Here is a 12,393-nt window from a genome sequence, read left to right as displayed (position 1 = left end):
ACAAAACAGGAAAGAACATTTGCCAATCGTATACCAAATAAGAGACCTGTACCCAGAACAAAGAACTGTTACAATTCCGCAATAAAGACAAGTAGCACAATTAAAAAATGGGCAAAGAATCTGAATAGGTGTTACTTCAGAGAAGATATATAAAAGGCCAACAAGCGCATAAAAAGATGCTCAATCTCATTAGTTACTAGATAAATGCAAATCGAAACCACAAGAAGATACGAGTTCATCGAAAAAAACAAACACTGGATAAGTGTTGGCAAGGATGTAAACAAACATTGCTGGGCTGATGATAAAATGGTGCAGCCACTTTGGAAAACAGTCTGGTAGTTCCTCAAAAGCTGAAACATGGAGTCACCATAAGATCCAGCAATTCCGCTCCTACGGCTTTATCCAAGAGAAGTGAAAACATACGTCTACACAAATAGTTATACCCAAATGTTTGTTCACAAAAATAGCCCAAAAGTAGAAATGACCAAAATGTCATCAACTGATGAATGCATAAACAAAATGTGGCATCATCTATACAATGGAATACTGTTTGGCCATAAAAAGAAACGAAGTACTGATACATACTACAACATGGGTGAGAACTGAAAACATTATGCTTAGTAAAAGATGCCAGTCACAAAAAGTCAAGTATATATTATTTCCACTTATATGAATTGTTTAGAATAGGCAAATCCACAAAGACAGAAAGTAGATTCGTGGATGCCGGGTGCACTGGAAGTGGGAATGGAGAATAACTGCTAATGGATATGGGGTCTCATTTTACAGTGATATAAAACATTCTAAAATTAGACTGTGGTGATGGCTGCATAACTCTCTATATATACTAAAAAGCACTGAATATACTAAAAAGCACTTTTAAAGGGTGAATTTTATGGTATGTGAATTATATCTCAATAAAACTGTTTTTGTTTTTTAAATCTCATGATTTGCCCCAAAATGCTAATTGATTTTAGATTCCCCATCTTGGTTAACAGCATCACCTACTACAAAGTTGGCTAAATTATGTAAAAATGGGACTTTATAATAGTTTAACAGGCTTCCAAATTGCCTAATGACCTTTTTACAAGTTTACATGAAACAGATGTTTTAACAATTGATAGATAATTCTGAGTCTCTTCTTTCTTTGCCTTAGTTCTATCTTATTACAGAGAAAACTCCTGAATCTATACACCACCACTCTCAGAAGGAAACATTAAATTTTGTTTTGGATAAGTTATTTATACACGAAACAACATTCTGTTTTATTATTAATTTTGGAGTATTTGCTAGACATCCAAAGTGCCTCCAGTCTCTGATCTTCTGAAAGGTGACAAAAAACAGAACGAGAAAGTTCTAATAAGTATTCAGAAATGTGTAACAGTTCTAATTAAAAAATTGTTTTACAATCTCAAAAGCCAAGATTCTAAGTGGAAAATTAGGGATAATTTTCATTTCCTCATGTATGTATACTTCCAAATGTTCTATAAAGAAAGTAGATTGTTTTTATAATTTTAAAAAGTTGCTAAAAAAAAAAACGATCAAGGGCAACCCTGTAGCAGTGAGTTCTTCTACTGCCCAGAGTATAATCTCTCAATATCATTTTTCATTAATATGAACCAGGAGTCCTTAGAAAAAGTCTATTCCTGGGCTGATTCAGACAATGAAAAGATGAACTTAGGACATCTTGCTGTCCCAGAACTTAATGGAAAATCCAGGGTGTATCAAAAACTGGGGTCATGTTGGAAGGACAAAAGCCAATGTGAAAAGCTCCCACGAGGGAGAAATTGAGCAAAAAAAAAAACCACAACCAGTAATGGCCAAAATGAGTCACAACAAATATACACAAGCCCATGAGATCACAATGATACTCAGACAAAAAAATTATTAAAAAAGAAATCATACAGAGTCTGAGTAAGATGGAGAAAGCACACCCCAGCCCTGTCTTTCCCACTAAATACACCTATAAAACCTGGACAGAATGCACGGAGCCGCTATATGAGGACCCCAAAAAGTAAACAGTAGCAGGCAGATTAGGGAAAAATAACATAATTACAAATACAACCTAAGCAGTAGTAAGTTAAGCAGTAGTGTAGTAAGTTTATCATTTTTCCATCTCTGACATCTCCCAGCTCAGGACTTGAGAAAGCCCAAGATCCAGAAGTAGGCATTGGTGTGGAAAGCTCTGCCTTGAGGAGTGTTAAAAGGGTCTGCGAACACTCAGAGAGAGTGGGAGAAATCCCTCATTTTCCCTTCCCCCACCTTTTCTTCATTTTCTCAAGTCCCAGCCTCCAGGAGTGGCTGCAACAGTGGGGGACACAGGCACCTATAACTTTGAGGTGTGTGAACTTCCTTCTGTGATTGGAAGATCTGCAGTCCCAAAACAGCGGACGGAAAACCTGTTGAATTTTTGGTCTCACTGGGGGCCGGACCGTGTGGATGCAGTTGTAGGAAATGCCCAAGAGGGCAGGTTAAATAAAGTCCCAGGAAATCACAAAGAGATTGGAGCTCTGGAAAATGACCCCATAAAGTTCCCTATGAACCCCTGGGCTCACCCTTGAGGTATACAAATGGGATGTGTTCCCAAGCAGCATGCCAAAAATGAAAATTCAACGGAGGGATAGAGAGCCAAAGGGAGAGAAGAGTGCAATGCTAAAAAATTATTTGAAAAAATAGGGGAAAACTCCTCAAGTGAAATACAAACTTATAGATTCAAGAAGTCTAGTGAACCCCAAACCCAAAGACATTCAAGCCCAGACACTACATCATCAAACTGCTGAAAATTAAAGACAAAGAAAAAGTCTTGAGAGAAGCCAGAGAAAATGGAAGCACTATTTATATGGGAACAATTCAAATGACTGCATGAAGGATGTGCAGGAGGTCCCTGTGCTATCCCTCCAACTGCTCTGAAAATCTAAAGTTAGCTCCAAATAAAAAGTTAAACAAATAAACACTGGTTAACAGGTTGGTAGGTAAAAATAAAATATTTACTTCCATTTAAAGAACAAAATAGGAAAGCTCAGAACAAATTTCAAACTTGCAGTAGGCTCCCATACAACACAGAAAACTACTTGAAGTACTCCACTAGAAAACTTGGCAAAGCAGTGGTGGCTAAAGCAATTCCACCCTTGGGTTTCATGATCCCCAACAAATCCTCTTACATCTTCAGACCTTAGTTTCCTGAGATTAAGACGAAGGAGTTGGATGAGATGACTCCTAACCCTTCCCAGGTCTCATTTTATGGATTCCTCATACTCTTCTAAACTCTCTCTCCAAAAACTAAATGGTGGAGTATCTTAGAAGTTAAAAGGGTGAGATTTAAAAGCAAACAGATTTATCTGCTTCCTGGCTCTGTTATTTGGGGCAAGTTATAGCCCCTCTGGAATAGTAACATCTCCATATGGGACTATAAGGATTACATGAAGCAAGGAAACAGAGCGCTCAGCACTTGATAAAGCATTCAGCATAGAGGAGGGGAATTAAACAAATGCTAGTTATTATAATGAAAGTTTTGCCTGCCTTAAGCCTCCTTCTCTTCCTACATACAAGGATTCTTTTCAAGATAACTTAATCTTCCGGGACACCTGGGTGGCTCAGTTGGTTAAGCACTTGACTCTTGATTTCAGCTCAGGACATGATCTCACAGTTCATGAGTTCGTGCCCCACATGAGGCTCTGCACTGTCACTGTGGAGCCTCCTTGGGTATCTCTCTCTCTCAATCTCTCTCTCTGCCCCTCCCCTGCTCAAAGGTGCTCTCTCTCTCAAAATAAATAAATAAACTTAAAAAAAAAAAAAGGTATCTTAACAACTTACACAGCTTTAACATCCCCATGTACCCGACTCTCAGATCTGTACTTCCTACACTCTGGTTCCACATTTCCAACTACCTGCCAGACACCTCCAACAGGATACTCGTCACCACTTAAAATGAAATATTCCTAAAACCAAGTCATCACCATCCCCATGAACAACTCCTTTTCATAACTCAAGTCCTGATATTGTCCTGAAGTCAGCCAGGCTCAAAAACTCAGTTTCAGCTCCAACTCTTAGGTTCCCTTCCTCAATTCCCCTTTTTAATCAGCCATCAACTCTTACTGATGATCCCTTCAAAAAGTCTCTCACAGGAACAATTCCTTCCCATTCCCCATTTCAGACCCCTATTAATTCACATCTGAATTACTGTCCACACTGGTCCCAGCTTCACCTTCTCTGGCTCACTTGGATGCTCTCACTTCCTGCTATCATCTGCCAAACAAAGACTAAGCTCCTGATACTGAACTCAATGCCCAGAACAATCTGGACTCAAATTATCTGTGATTCACAGAACACTGAAGTGTCTAATCTCCCAACCCAGGTCCTCCTTTTCCTTTCGGCTTAATGAAATTCTGTCAATTTTTAAAGAACCAACTCAAATACTACTTCTTCATAAAGGCTTCCCTGATTCAAGAGATCTCCCTTTTTCAGAGAACAGTCGTAAGGTAGCTTCCCTATCAGCTATCAAAATATATCATAGAGATATATTAACTAAAATAATTTTTGGTATTAGCACAGTACAAATTGATCAATCTGATAGGATAGAGTCTAAAAATAGACCCCTGCCTGTATAGGAGCTTAAAAATAATAAAGATAATATTTCAAGTCAGTAGGAAAAGGATGAACTCTTCCATAAATGTTGTTGGGACAAATGGCTACCTACCCATTGAGAAAAAGTAAAGTTACATCCCTATCTTATGCAGATTTTAAAATTATAAAAGTACTGAAAATATAGAATACATTTATGAGCTAGAATAAGGAAGGAATATAAATACATTAAAGAAAAAGACTCAAAAAATCTGACTAAAACTTCTGCAGAATAAAAAACAATAAAACTTAAGGACAAGTTACAGGCCGGAAAAAAGTTTTGCCACAAATACAGTATCCAAATGATGTATACTTAGAATATAAACATCCTTTAGATCAATATGATAAAAAGACAAACACAAATTTGCACAGAAATATCAATGGGTTATTCAAAGAAATCTAAAGAACCAATGAAAATATCAAGCAATATTCAACCACATTAGTAATCAGGGAAAGAAAAATTCAAACAAGGAGACCATCATTTTATCTATCAGATTAGTAAAAATTTTAAATGCTAACAATATTAAAAGGTGATATTGTGGGCAAAGTGGTACTCTGGTATACTGATGGGATATACGGTGTTCCGCAATAGTATTATTACTTTAAACACAAATATCCAATGACCCATTAATTTCATGTTTACAGATCTCCTCTGAAGAAAAGGGCACAAAGAGGCAATTTTATTATAATGCTGTTTGCAATAGTCAAAACTGGAAATACGGTAAGCATCTATCACCAGCGAAATGGCGACATAAACTATAATACACACATGATATTCAGTGCTATGCAACTTAGAGAAATGTATATAGAAGACAGCTAAAGAGGGGCACCTGGATGGCTCAGTCGGTTAAGCATCCGACTCTTGATTTCAGCTCAGGTCACGATCTCACAGTTTTGTGCGTCTGAGCCTCACGTCAGGCTTTGCATGGATCCTGTGGATCCTGGGATTCTCTCTCTCTCCCTCTCTTCTGACCCTCCCCTGCTTGCTCTCTCTCTCTCTCTCAAAATAAATAAACTTAAAGGAAAAAAAAAAGAAGAAGAAGAAGACAGCTAAGGAAAGATCCAAAACATATGGTTGGGTGAAAAAGCATGAAGACCAGTATCAAATAATACCGTTTATGTAAACAAAATATATTTCTACAAATACCTATTAGATAAGAATATAAGTTAGAAAACTCTGAATACATATACACCAAGTTGATAGCAGTGGTTATCTATTAAGCAGTCAATTGACCTGGGAGGTGTATAAGAGATTGAAACACTATAGATAATGATTACAAGACATTGTAACACTTAGATAATCAAACTATATCCACATTTTACTTGTGTAATTAAATTTTTTACAAAGGAAAAATATATGGGCACAATGATTATAAATGTGAAATATGTATATAAAATATGACTAGGAAATGTACCATAATAAATGTAATTGTATAAGGATGATGAAATGTTTTTTAATATATTACTCCTATAGTTTAACAATAAAGTTTAAAATATGCAAATTAACATGAGACAGTATTTTTTACAATTTAGGACAAAGAATAATTTTAACAATAATACCTGATATTGGCAAAGGGACAAGGAAATGAGTACTCTCAAACACTACTGATGAAAGCATCCATCAGTATCGCCTGTGCAATTTAGGAATAGTCACAATTTTAAATATATATATGTATTGACTCAAAAATTCTACTTGTAGGAATCATGTCCTCCTTCCCCCACCCTAGAGGTCAGCCACTCTCCTAACTTTTATAATAATAATGTCCTTGCTTTCCTTATATTTCTGCCACTTATGTATGTATCCTATACTAGTTATAGCAGGTTATAAACTACTATAACAAACAGCACATAATGGCTCAAGCACAAGAGAAATTTAACTCTCTGTTAGAGTAGACACTGTGGGTTTCCAGGGGTCACCTCTGTCAAGAAACTCAGGCTGAGGGAAGATCTATCACTTTCAACACATGACTTCCAATATTGCTCTGATGACTGCCATCCCAGCCTATGGGAGAGCAGAAGGACACTGAGAAGCGAGCGCGGGAAGTTTTAGGAATGGTGTGTTGAAGTGGCACAACAATTCCACTCCATACCACTGAAGCAAAGTGTGTCACATGTGCACACCTAGCTGCAAGAAAGGCAGGGAAATGAGGTATAGCTGGGCAGCAATGTGCCCAACTCTAATTCTCTTATTATGGAAGAAAAGAACAGATTTTGATGGACAGACAGTAGTTCTGCCACACATCTCTAAACAACATGGCTCAGTTTTAGCTGTTTTTGAACTTTAAATGAATGGAAACATACCATGTGATTCTTTTGTATCTGGCTTCATTTGTTTGTGCTTATGCTCTTTGGAAAAAATGGTCTTAAACAATGTGTGCACAGAATATGGTACAGAAAGAAATGCTCAGGCTGGGACTCATGCTGAGCCACAGAGTCCCCAAACTACCACTTCACTAGCAAATCACATCTTGTAGACTCCCTTTCCTCATACACAGAGTTCATTAACATGCTCTCTTAATTTCTGTGATTGTTCATGCTACCTACTCATCTTTAGTCAACTGTATGATTTCCACAGCTTTTATCATGATTTGCACTGAGCCAGTCATTCCACTAACTCACTTTTCCCCAGAATTCCCTTTCCAGCAAGACTGGTAATGGACATCTGCATAATGGCTGCATAATGGCGAACTGGGTACCTTTTAGACCCAGCAAGCACAGCAACATTAACTGGTTTGAACTTTGGCCCTTATGACCCTGGCCTCATATAACACTGTATTCTAACTAAGCTTACTCATCAAAGACTCTACACACAAAATATTTAAAGATGACTACTAAGCTATTTGCTTTAAGAGCAAATATAAGATATATTTGCTTTAAGATATATTTCACACATATCTTTCCTTAACAGTGGTTGTCTCTGGATTCAGGAATGGGAGTCGTTAAAGGAACATGGTGAAAGGGAAGCATGTTTTTTGTGATGGTTTTAAGATATGTCCACAAATTCTTTGATAGTCCTCACTCCAGAAGTTGGGGCCTAATTTCCCTCTCTATAGGGTGGGCTGTATTTGGTGACTCACTTTTACTAAACAGAAGGTGACGAAAATGTCTGTGACTTATGAGGCTGGGTCATAAAAAACACTGAGGCCTCCCTGTGTGTGTATAGGTGCACGCGTGTGTGTGTATGTGTGTCTGTGTCTGTCCGTCCATCTGTCTCATCACTGAGGGAAGCTAGCTGCTATGGCATGAAGATACTCAGGCAGCCCTATACAGAGGTCTACAAAGCAAAGAACTGAGATCTCCTGCCAAAAGCTGGTGAGGAACCGAGACCTACCAACAGCCATTTGAATGAGCCAGGCTGGAAGTGATGCTTCAAGCCTCAGTCAAGCTTCTGGATGACTACATCTTTAACCAACAGAGTGACTACAATCTCATGCAACCCCAACCAGAACTAAAGTACTCCTGGATTTCTGACCCACAGAAACTATATGAGATAATAAATATTTATTCATTTTAAATCATCAAGTTTTTTAAAAATAGAATTGGAGAAAGGCATTATTTATTTTATTTTTTAAGTAATCTCTACACCCAACGTGGAGCTTGAACTCATGACTCCAAGATCAAGAGTCACACACACTCTTCTGACTAAGCCAGCCAAGTGCCCCATCCCGTCACTGTTTTTTTGTTTTTGTTTTTGTTTCGTAAGTTTATTTATCTATTTTTGTTTTTTAGTAATCTCTACACTCAATGTGGGGCTTGAATTCACAACTCCAAGATCAAGAGTTCCATGCTTTACTAGGGCACCTGAGTGGCTCAGTCCGTTAAGTGTCCAACTTCAGCTCAGGTCATGATATCACAGTTCATGAGTTTGAACCCTGCATCGGGCTTTGCGCTGACAGCTCAGAGTCTGCAGCCTGTTTCAGATTCTGTGTCTCTGGCTCTCTCTGCCCCTCCCCCACATGTGTTCTCTCCTGTCCATCTCTCTGTCTCTCAGAAATAATAAATGAATAAACTTTAAAAAACAAAACAAAACATTTAAGAGTTACATGCTTTACCGACTGAGCCAGCCAGGTGCCTGAGAGGTTACTAAGTTTTGAGATAAATCATTACATAGACAATAGATAATCAATACACTTACTGATATAAATATATATATATTTACTTTTGTATTTTGTGCCATATATATATACTGCCTAATTTCAAATATAGTTAGCTTTAAACACCTCTTTCCCAAACATAATTTTCTCACTCAAAATATACTAGCTTCTCTAAATTAACAGAGGTCACTTTTGGAAATGTTCTTTGTTAAAGACTCCCCCTCCCCTTAAAAACAGAGTAAGTACGGGGTTGCCTGGGTGGCTCAGTTAGTTGAGTGTCCGACTTCAGCTCAGGTCATGATCTCTCGGTTTGTGGGTTCAGGCCCTACATCAGGCTCTGTGCTGACAGCTCAGAGCCTGGAGCCTGCTTCCAATTCTTTGTCTCCCTCTCTCTCTGTCCCTCTCCCCCTCACGCTCTTTCTCTTTCTCTCAAAAATAAATAAACGTTAAAAAAAATTTTTTTAAGAAATAAACATTAAAAAATTAAAAAAAAAAACAGAGTAAGCACTAAAAACTGGTATTCTTTTGGACTCTACTAAAAATATCCTCCTGAGGGTATATGCAGACCCTGGGCATGCTGTAGTTTATCAGGTGGTGGTAGAAAATTAATGTGTGGATGCCAACAGCTGTGCAAATGCAATCTCCATGGCTCAGGAGCCCGCTGGCACTTTAAGGCTCAACTTTCACTCCAGAATAAAACATATAATGAAGAATTCACTTTCAACCACAATCACAAAACAAGAATGTTACTGCTCCAAGTTGCTCTTTTTTTTTTTTTTAAACCAAGTTTTATAGGTTTAAACGGGTTGTGTTCCTCAAATTAACCTTAAAGGATTTTAGTACTTACTTTCAACCTAGCAACTATTTTTCTTCCATGAACTAGCAAAGAAGAGAAATTAATGGAAATAAAATAATACCAACTTTTAAGGAAAAACATATCACAAAATAGTGTTGTGATGAAAAATTATACATAAAATCTTTGGTGAAGTGCATTTAATAAAGTTGGCTTGTGACAACTTTATTATGTTACAAGAGTTATATGAAGAAGTATATAGAGGGGCGCCTGGCTGGCTTTCTGGAAGAACGTGCAACTCTTGGTACCAGGGTGGTGAATCTGAGCCCCATGTTGGAGGCAGAGATTACTTAAAAATAAGTAAATACAACAACAAAAAAGAAAAAAGAAGTATATAGAAATTTAATCAGTAATTTGAGGAATGAGAGCACGGGATTTTAGTAAACAATTCTGCCTATAGACACAAATCATTTAGTTATTATTTCAACTGTTTGATAAGTGTGTCATATTAATTAAAAATTGTTAGGTGTTAAAAGACTCCGTCACTAGTTGTATGATCTTGAACGAGTAGTTTAACTTCTCTGTCTCAGCTTTCTCATTTGTTAAATAAGATGACAGTTCCTATAGCATAAGGTGTTTCTAATGAATAAAGTGGGTAATTCACAAGCATAAAAGCACACAGTAAGCACTCAATCAATGGTAGTACCATTAGTATTAGTAGTAGATTATATATATTTGGAAAGTAATATTCAAAAAGTATTTAATTTTAATAAGTCTAACTTTATTATTGAAGTGACCAGGTGAAAAAGTTGATGGGGGTGGGGAGGGGGGGAATGCACCAAAAGACAAAGTAAAAAATCCTAGATTTCAAGCCCACTAAATTTAACAATATACAGCTTTGACAGATGGAGTCATCAAATGTTAAGTCATATATAATAATGACCATCTAGCTCTCAACATTCTTGAGCTATCCAGAAGTTCATGATTTTTATAAGAAACTTGAAAATACAATTGATACTAAAAAGCATGATGTGATGAAGATTCTGCAAAGGCATAAAATAATTCTAGTAAGTCAGCAAAAAAACTAGAACAAAAAGAGCAAAAATAAAAAAGGAAAGATATTTTGGCTAATACTTTGAAGTCTTCCCTTAACTACACCCCGCTTTCTTGTTTTTGTTGTTTTTTGTAACCACATTAGTTAATTAACTTAAACACACCTTTTACAAAAATACTTTTGAAAAGCTGAAGACAAGAGAGGCACAAATGACCAACCTAAAAGTAGTTAACACACTCACAAAGCCAATGATAAATTCTTACCACCATAGGGGCGCCTGAGGGTGGCTCAGTCGATTGAGCATCCAACTCTTGATTTCAGTTCAAGTCATGATCTCACGGTTCATGGGTTAGAGCCCCACATCGGCCTCTGCACTGACAGCATGGAGCCTGCTTGGGATTCTCTCCCCACTCTCTTGCTCAAAATAAATAAATAAACATTAAAAAAAAACTTCTTACCACCATAAAATCGAAGCATACAGCCAAGGTCAGGATCTGTTGCCTCCTCCTGTATGCGCGCAGGGTCGTCAAATCCCAGCCTGGCTAAGTAATCATAAACAATCTGAAGAGGTCGTTCAGTAGGTTCCAGTCTCCTGCTCACACAATTCAAAACAAAAGTATTTAGTAAGAAATAAAAATGCTTCTTTTAATTTTAAAAATCTTTTAATGTTTTAAATTTTGTTTTACTTCTGTATCAAGATTTTCTTTAATATCATATGATACAACTAATCGAAACAAGAGGTGCTCAAAGGTTTTGACTCAGAAGCCTTCTAAGGTCTTGAGGACCCCAAAGAGCTTCTTTTTACATGGGGTATATCTATTGATATTTACTGAATTAGAAGCTGAAAAGTTTCTAAATATTTATTCATTTTTAAAAGTAATAAACCCATTATATGATAATGTAAGTAAAACTTCTTAAAAAATATATTTTCCAAAATCAAACAAATTTAGTGATGAGAATGGCAATTTCAATGGACAGCTAGATTCTCAGATCTGCTTCTACATTTAATCTGTTGTAATAACATGCTGTGTAGCCTCTAGAAAACCTCACTATAACTCATGAGAGACTGTGAGTAAAAAAGAATATTATTAACTTGTTATGATTTGAAATAGTTGTGACATCATGTACTTCCTCAAAGAGTCTCAGGGACTCCTACAGGGTGCTTTGAGAACCTGTGGCCCAAAAGGTAGTGAAATTATGAGATATAAAAGATCACACTTGGCCATAAGTGATTTCATATAAATTACACACATAGTCAGAGACATAGTCTTTGAGTTGCCTACTATGTCTCAGGTACTATGTATTTCCACTGGCTTCAGAGATGATTTCTTCCACAAGAATTAGAAGTCAACAGCCCAATAATTCCCCAGAAATCATTCTACTATGTGGTCCCAACTGAACGCTAAAGTAAAGTCAGAATGTCTAGTAATTATTTGTGGCCTCTGGTGACACTGCATATTTTAGATCATACAGACCTAAAGCACTTCAAAATATTTAAAAACCAAAATGTTCAATGTGAATTTTGATAGAAAGGGCTACATCAGTAATAACAACAAGAGAGTCCTTTTACAATTGTTTCATTAGAAAGCAGTTATAGAGGCACCTGTGTGGCTCGGTCAGTTGAGCATCTGACTCTTGGTTTCAGCTCAGGTCATGATCTCATGGTTCATCAGACTGAGCCCTGGGTCTATCTGGACTCTGTGCTGACTGTGCAGAGCCTGCTTGGGATTCTCTCTCTCTCTCCCTCTGCCCTTCCCCCACTCATGTTCGCACACGCGCGCTCTCTCTCTCTCTCAAAGTAAATAAATACACTTAGAACTTAGGAAGGAAGGAAG

General features: G+C 37.2%; 1 protein-coding gene across 4 annotated transcripts in view; it reads right to left on the bottom strand.

Moving 5' to 3' along the window:
- PHLPP2 (PH domain and leucine rich repeat protein phosphatase 2) overlaps positions 1 to 12,393 on the bottom strand; it is a 76,126-nt gene that overhangs the window by 46,246 nt on the left and 17,487 nt on the right. For 3 of the 4 annotated variants that reach the window (XM_058708828.1, XM_058708829.1, XM_058708830.1), the window contains exon 3: positions 11,017 to 11,150. In XM_058708828.1, coding sequence (XP_058564811.1) covers positions 11,017 to 11,150 — 134 coding nt within the window. Of the gene's footprint in view, positions 1 to 10,821; positions 10,976 to 11,016; positions 11,151 to 12,393 lie in introns of those variants that run through there. The other variant, XM_058708831.1, reaches the window with a different exon arrangement.

The sequence above is a fragment of the Neofelis nebulosa genome, chromosome 17, assembly GCF_028018385.1.
Source record: "Neofelis nebulosa isolate mNeoNeb1 chromosome 17, mNeoNeb1.pri, whole genome shotgun sequence".
NCBI lineage: Eukaryota > Metazoa > Chordata > Mammalia > Carnivora > Felidae > Neofelis > Neofelis nebulosa.
Note: the sequence above shows the minus strand (reverse complement) of the source record. Positions and strands in the feature narration are given on the sequence as shown.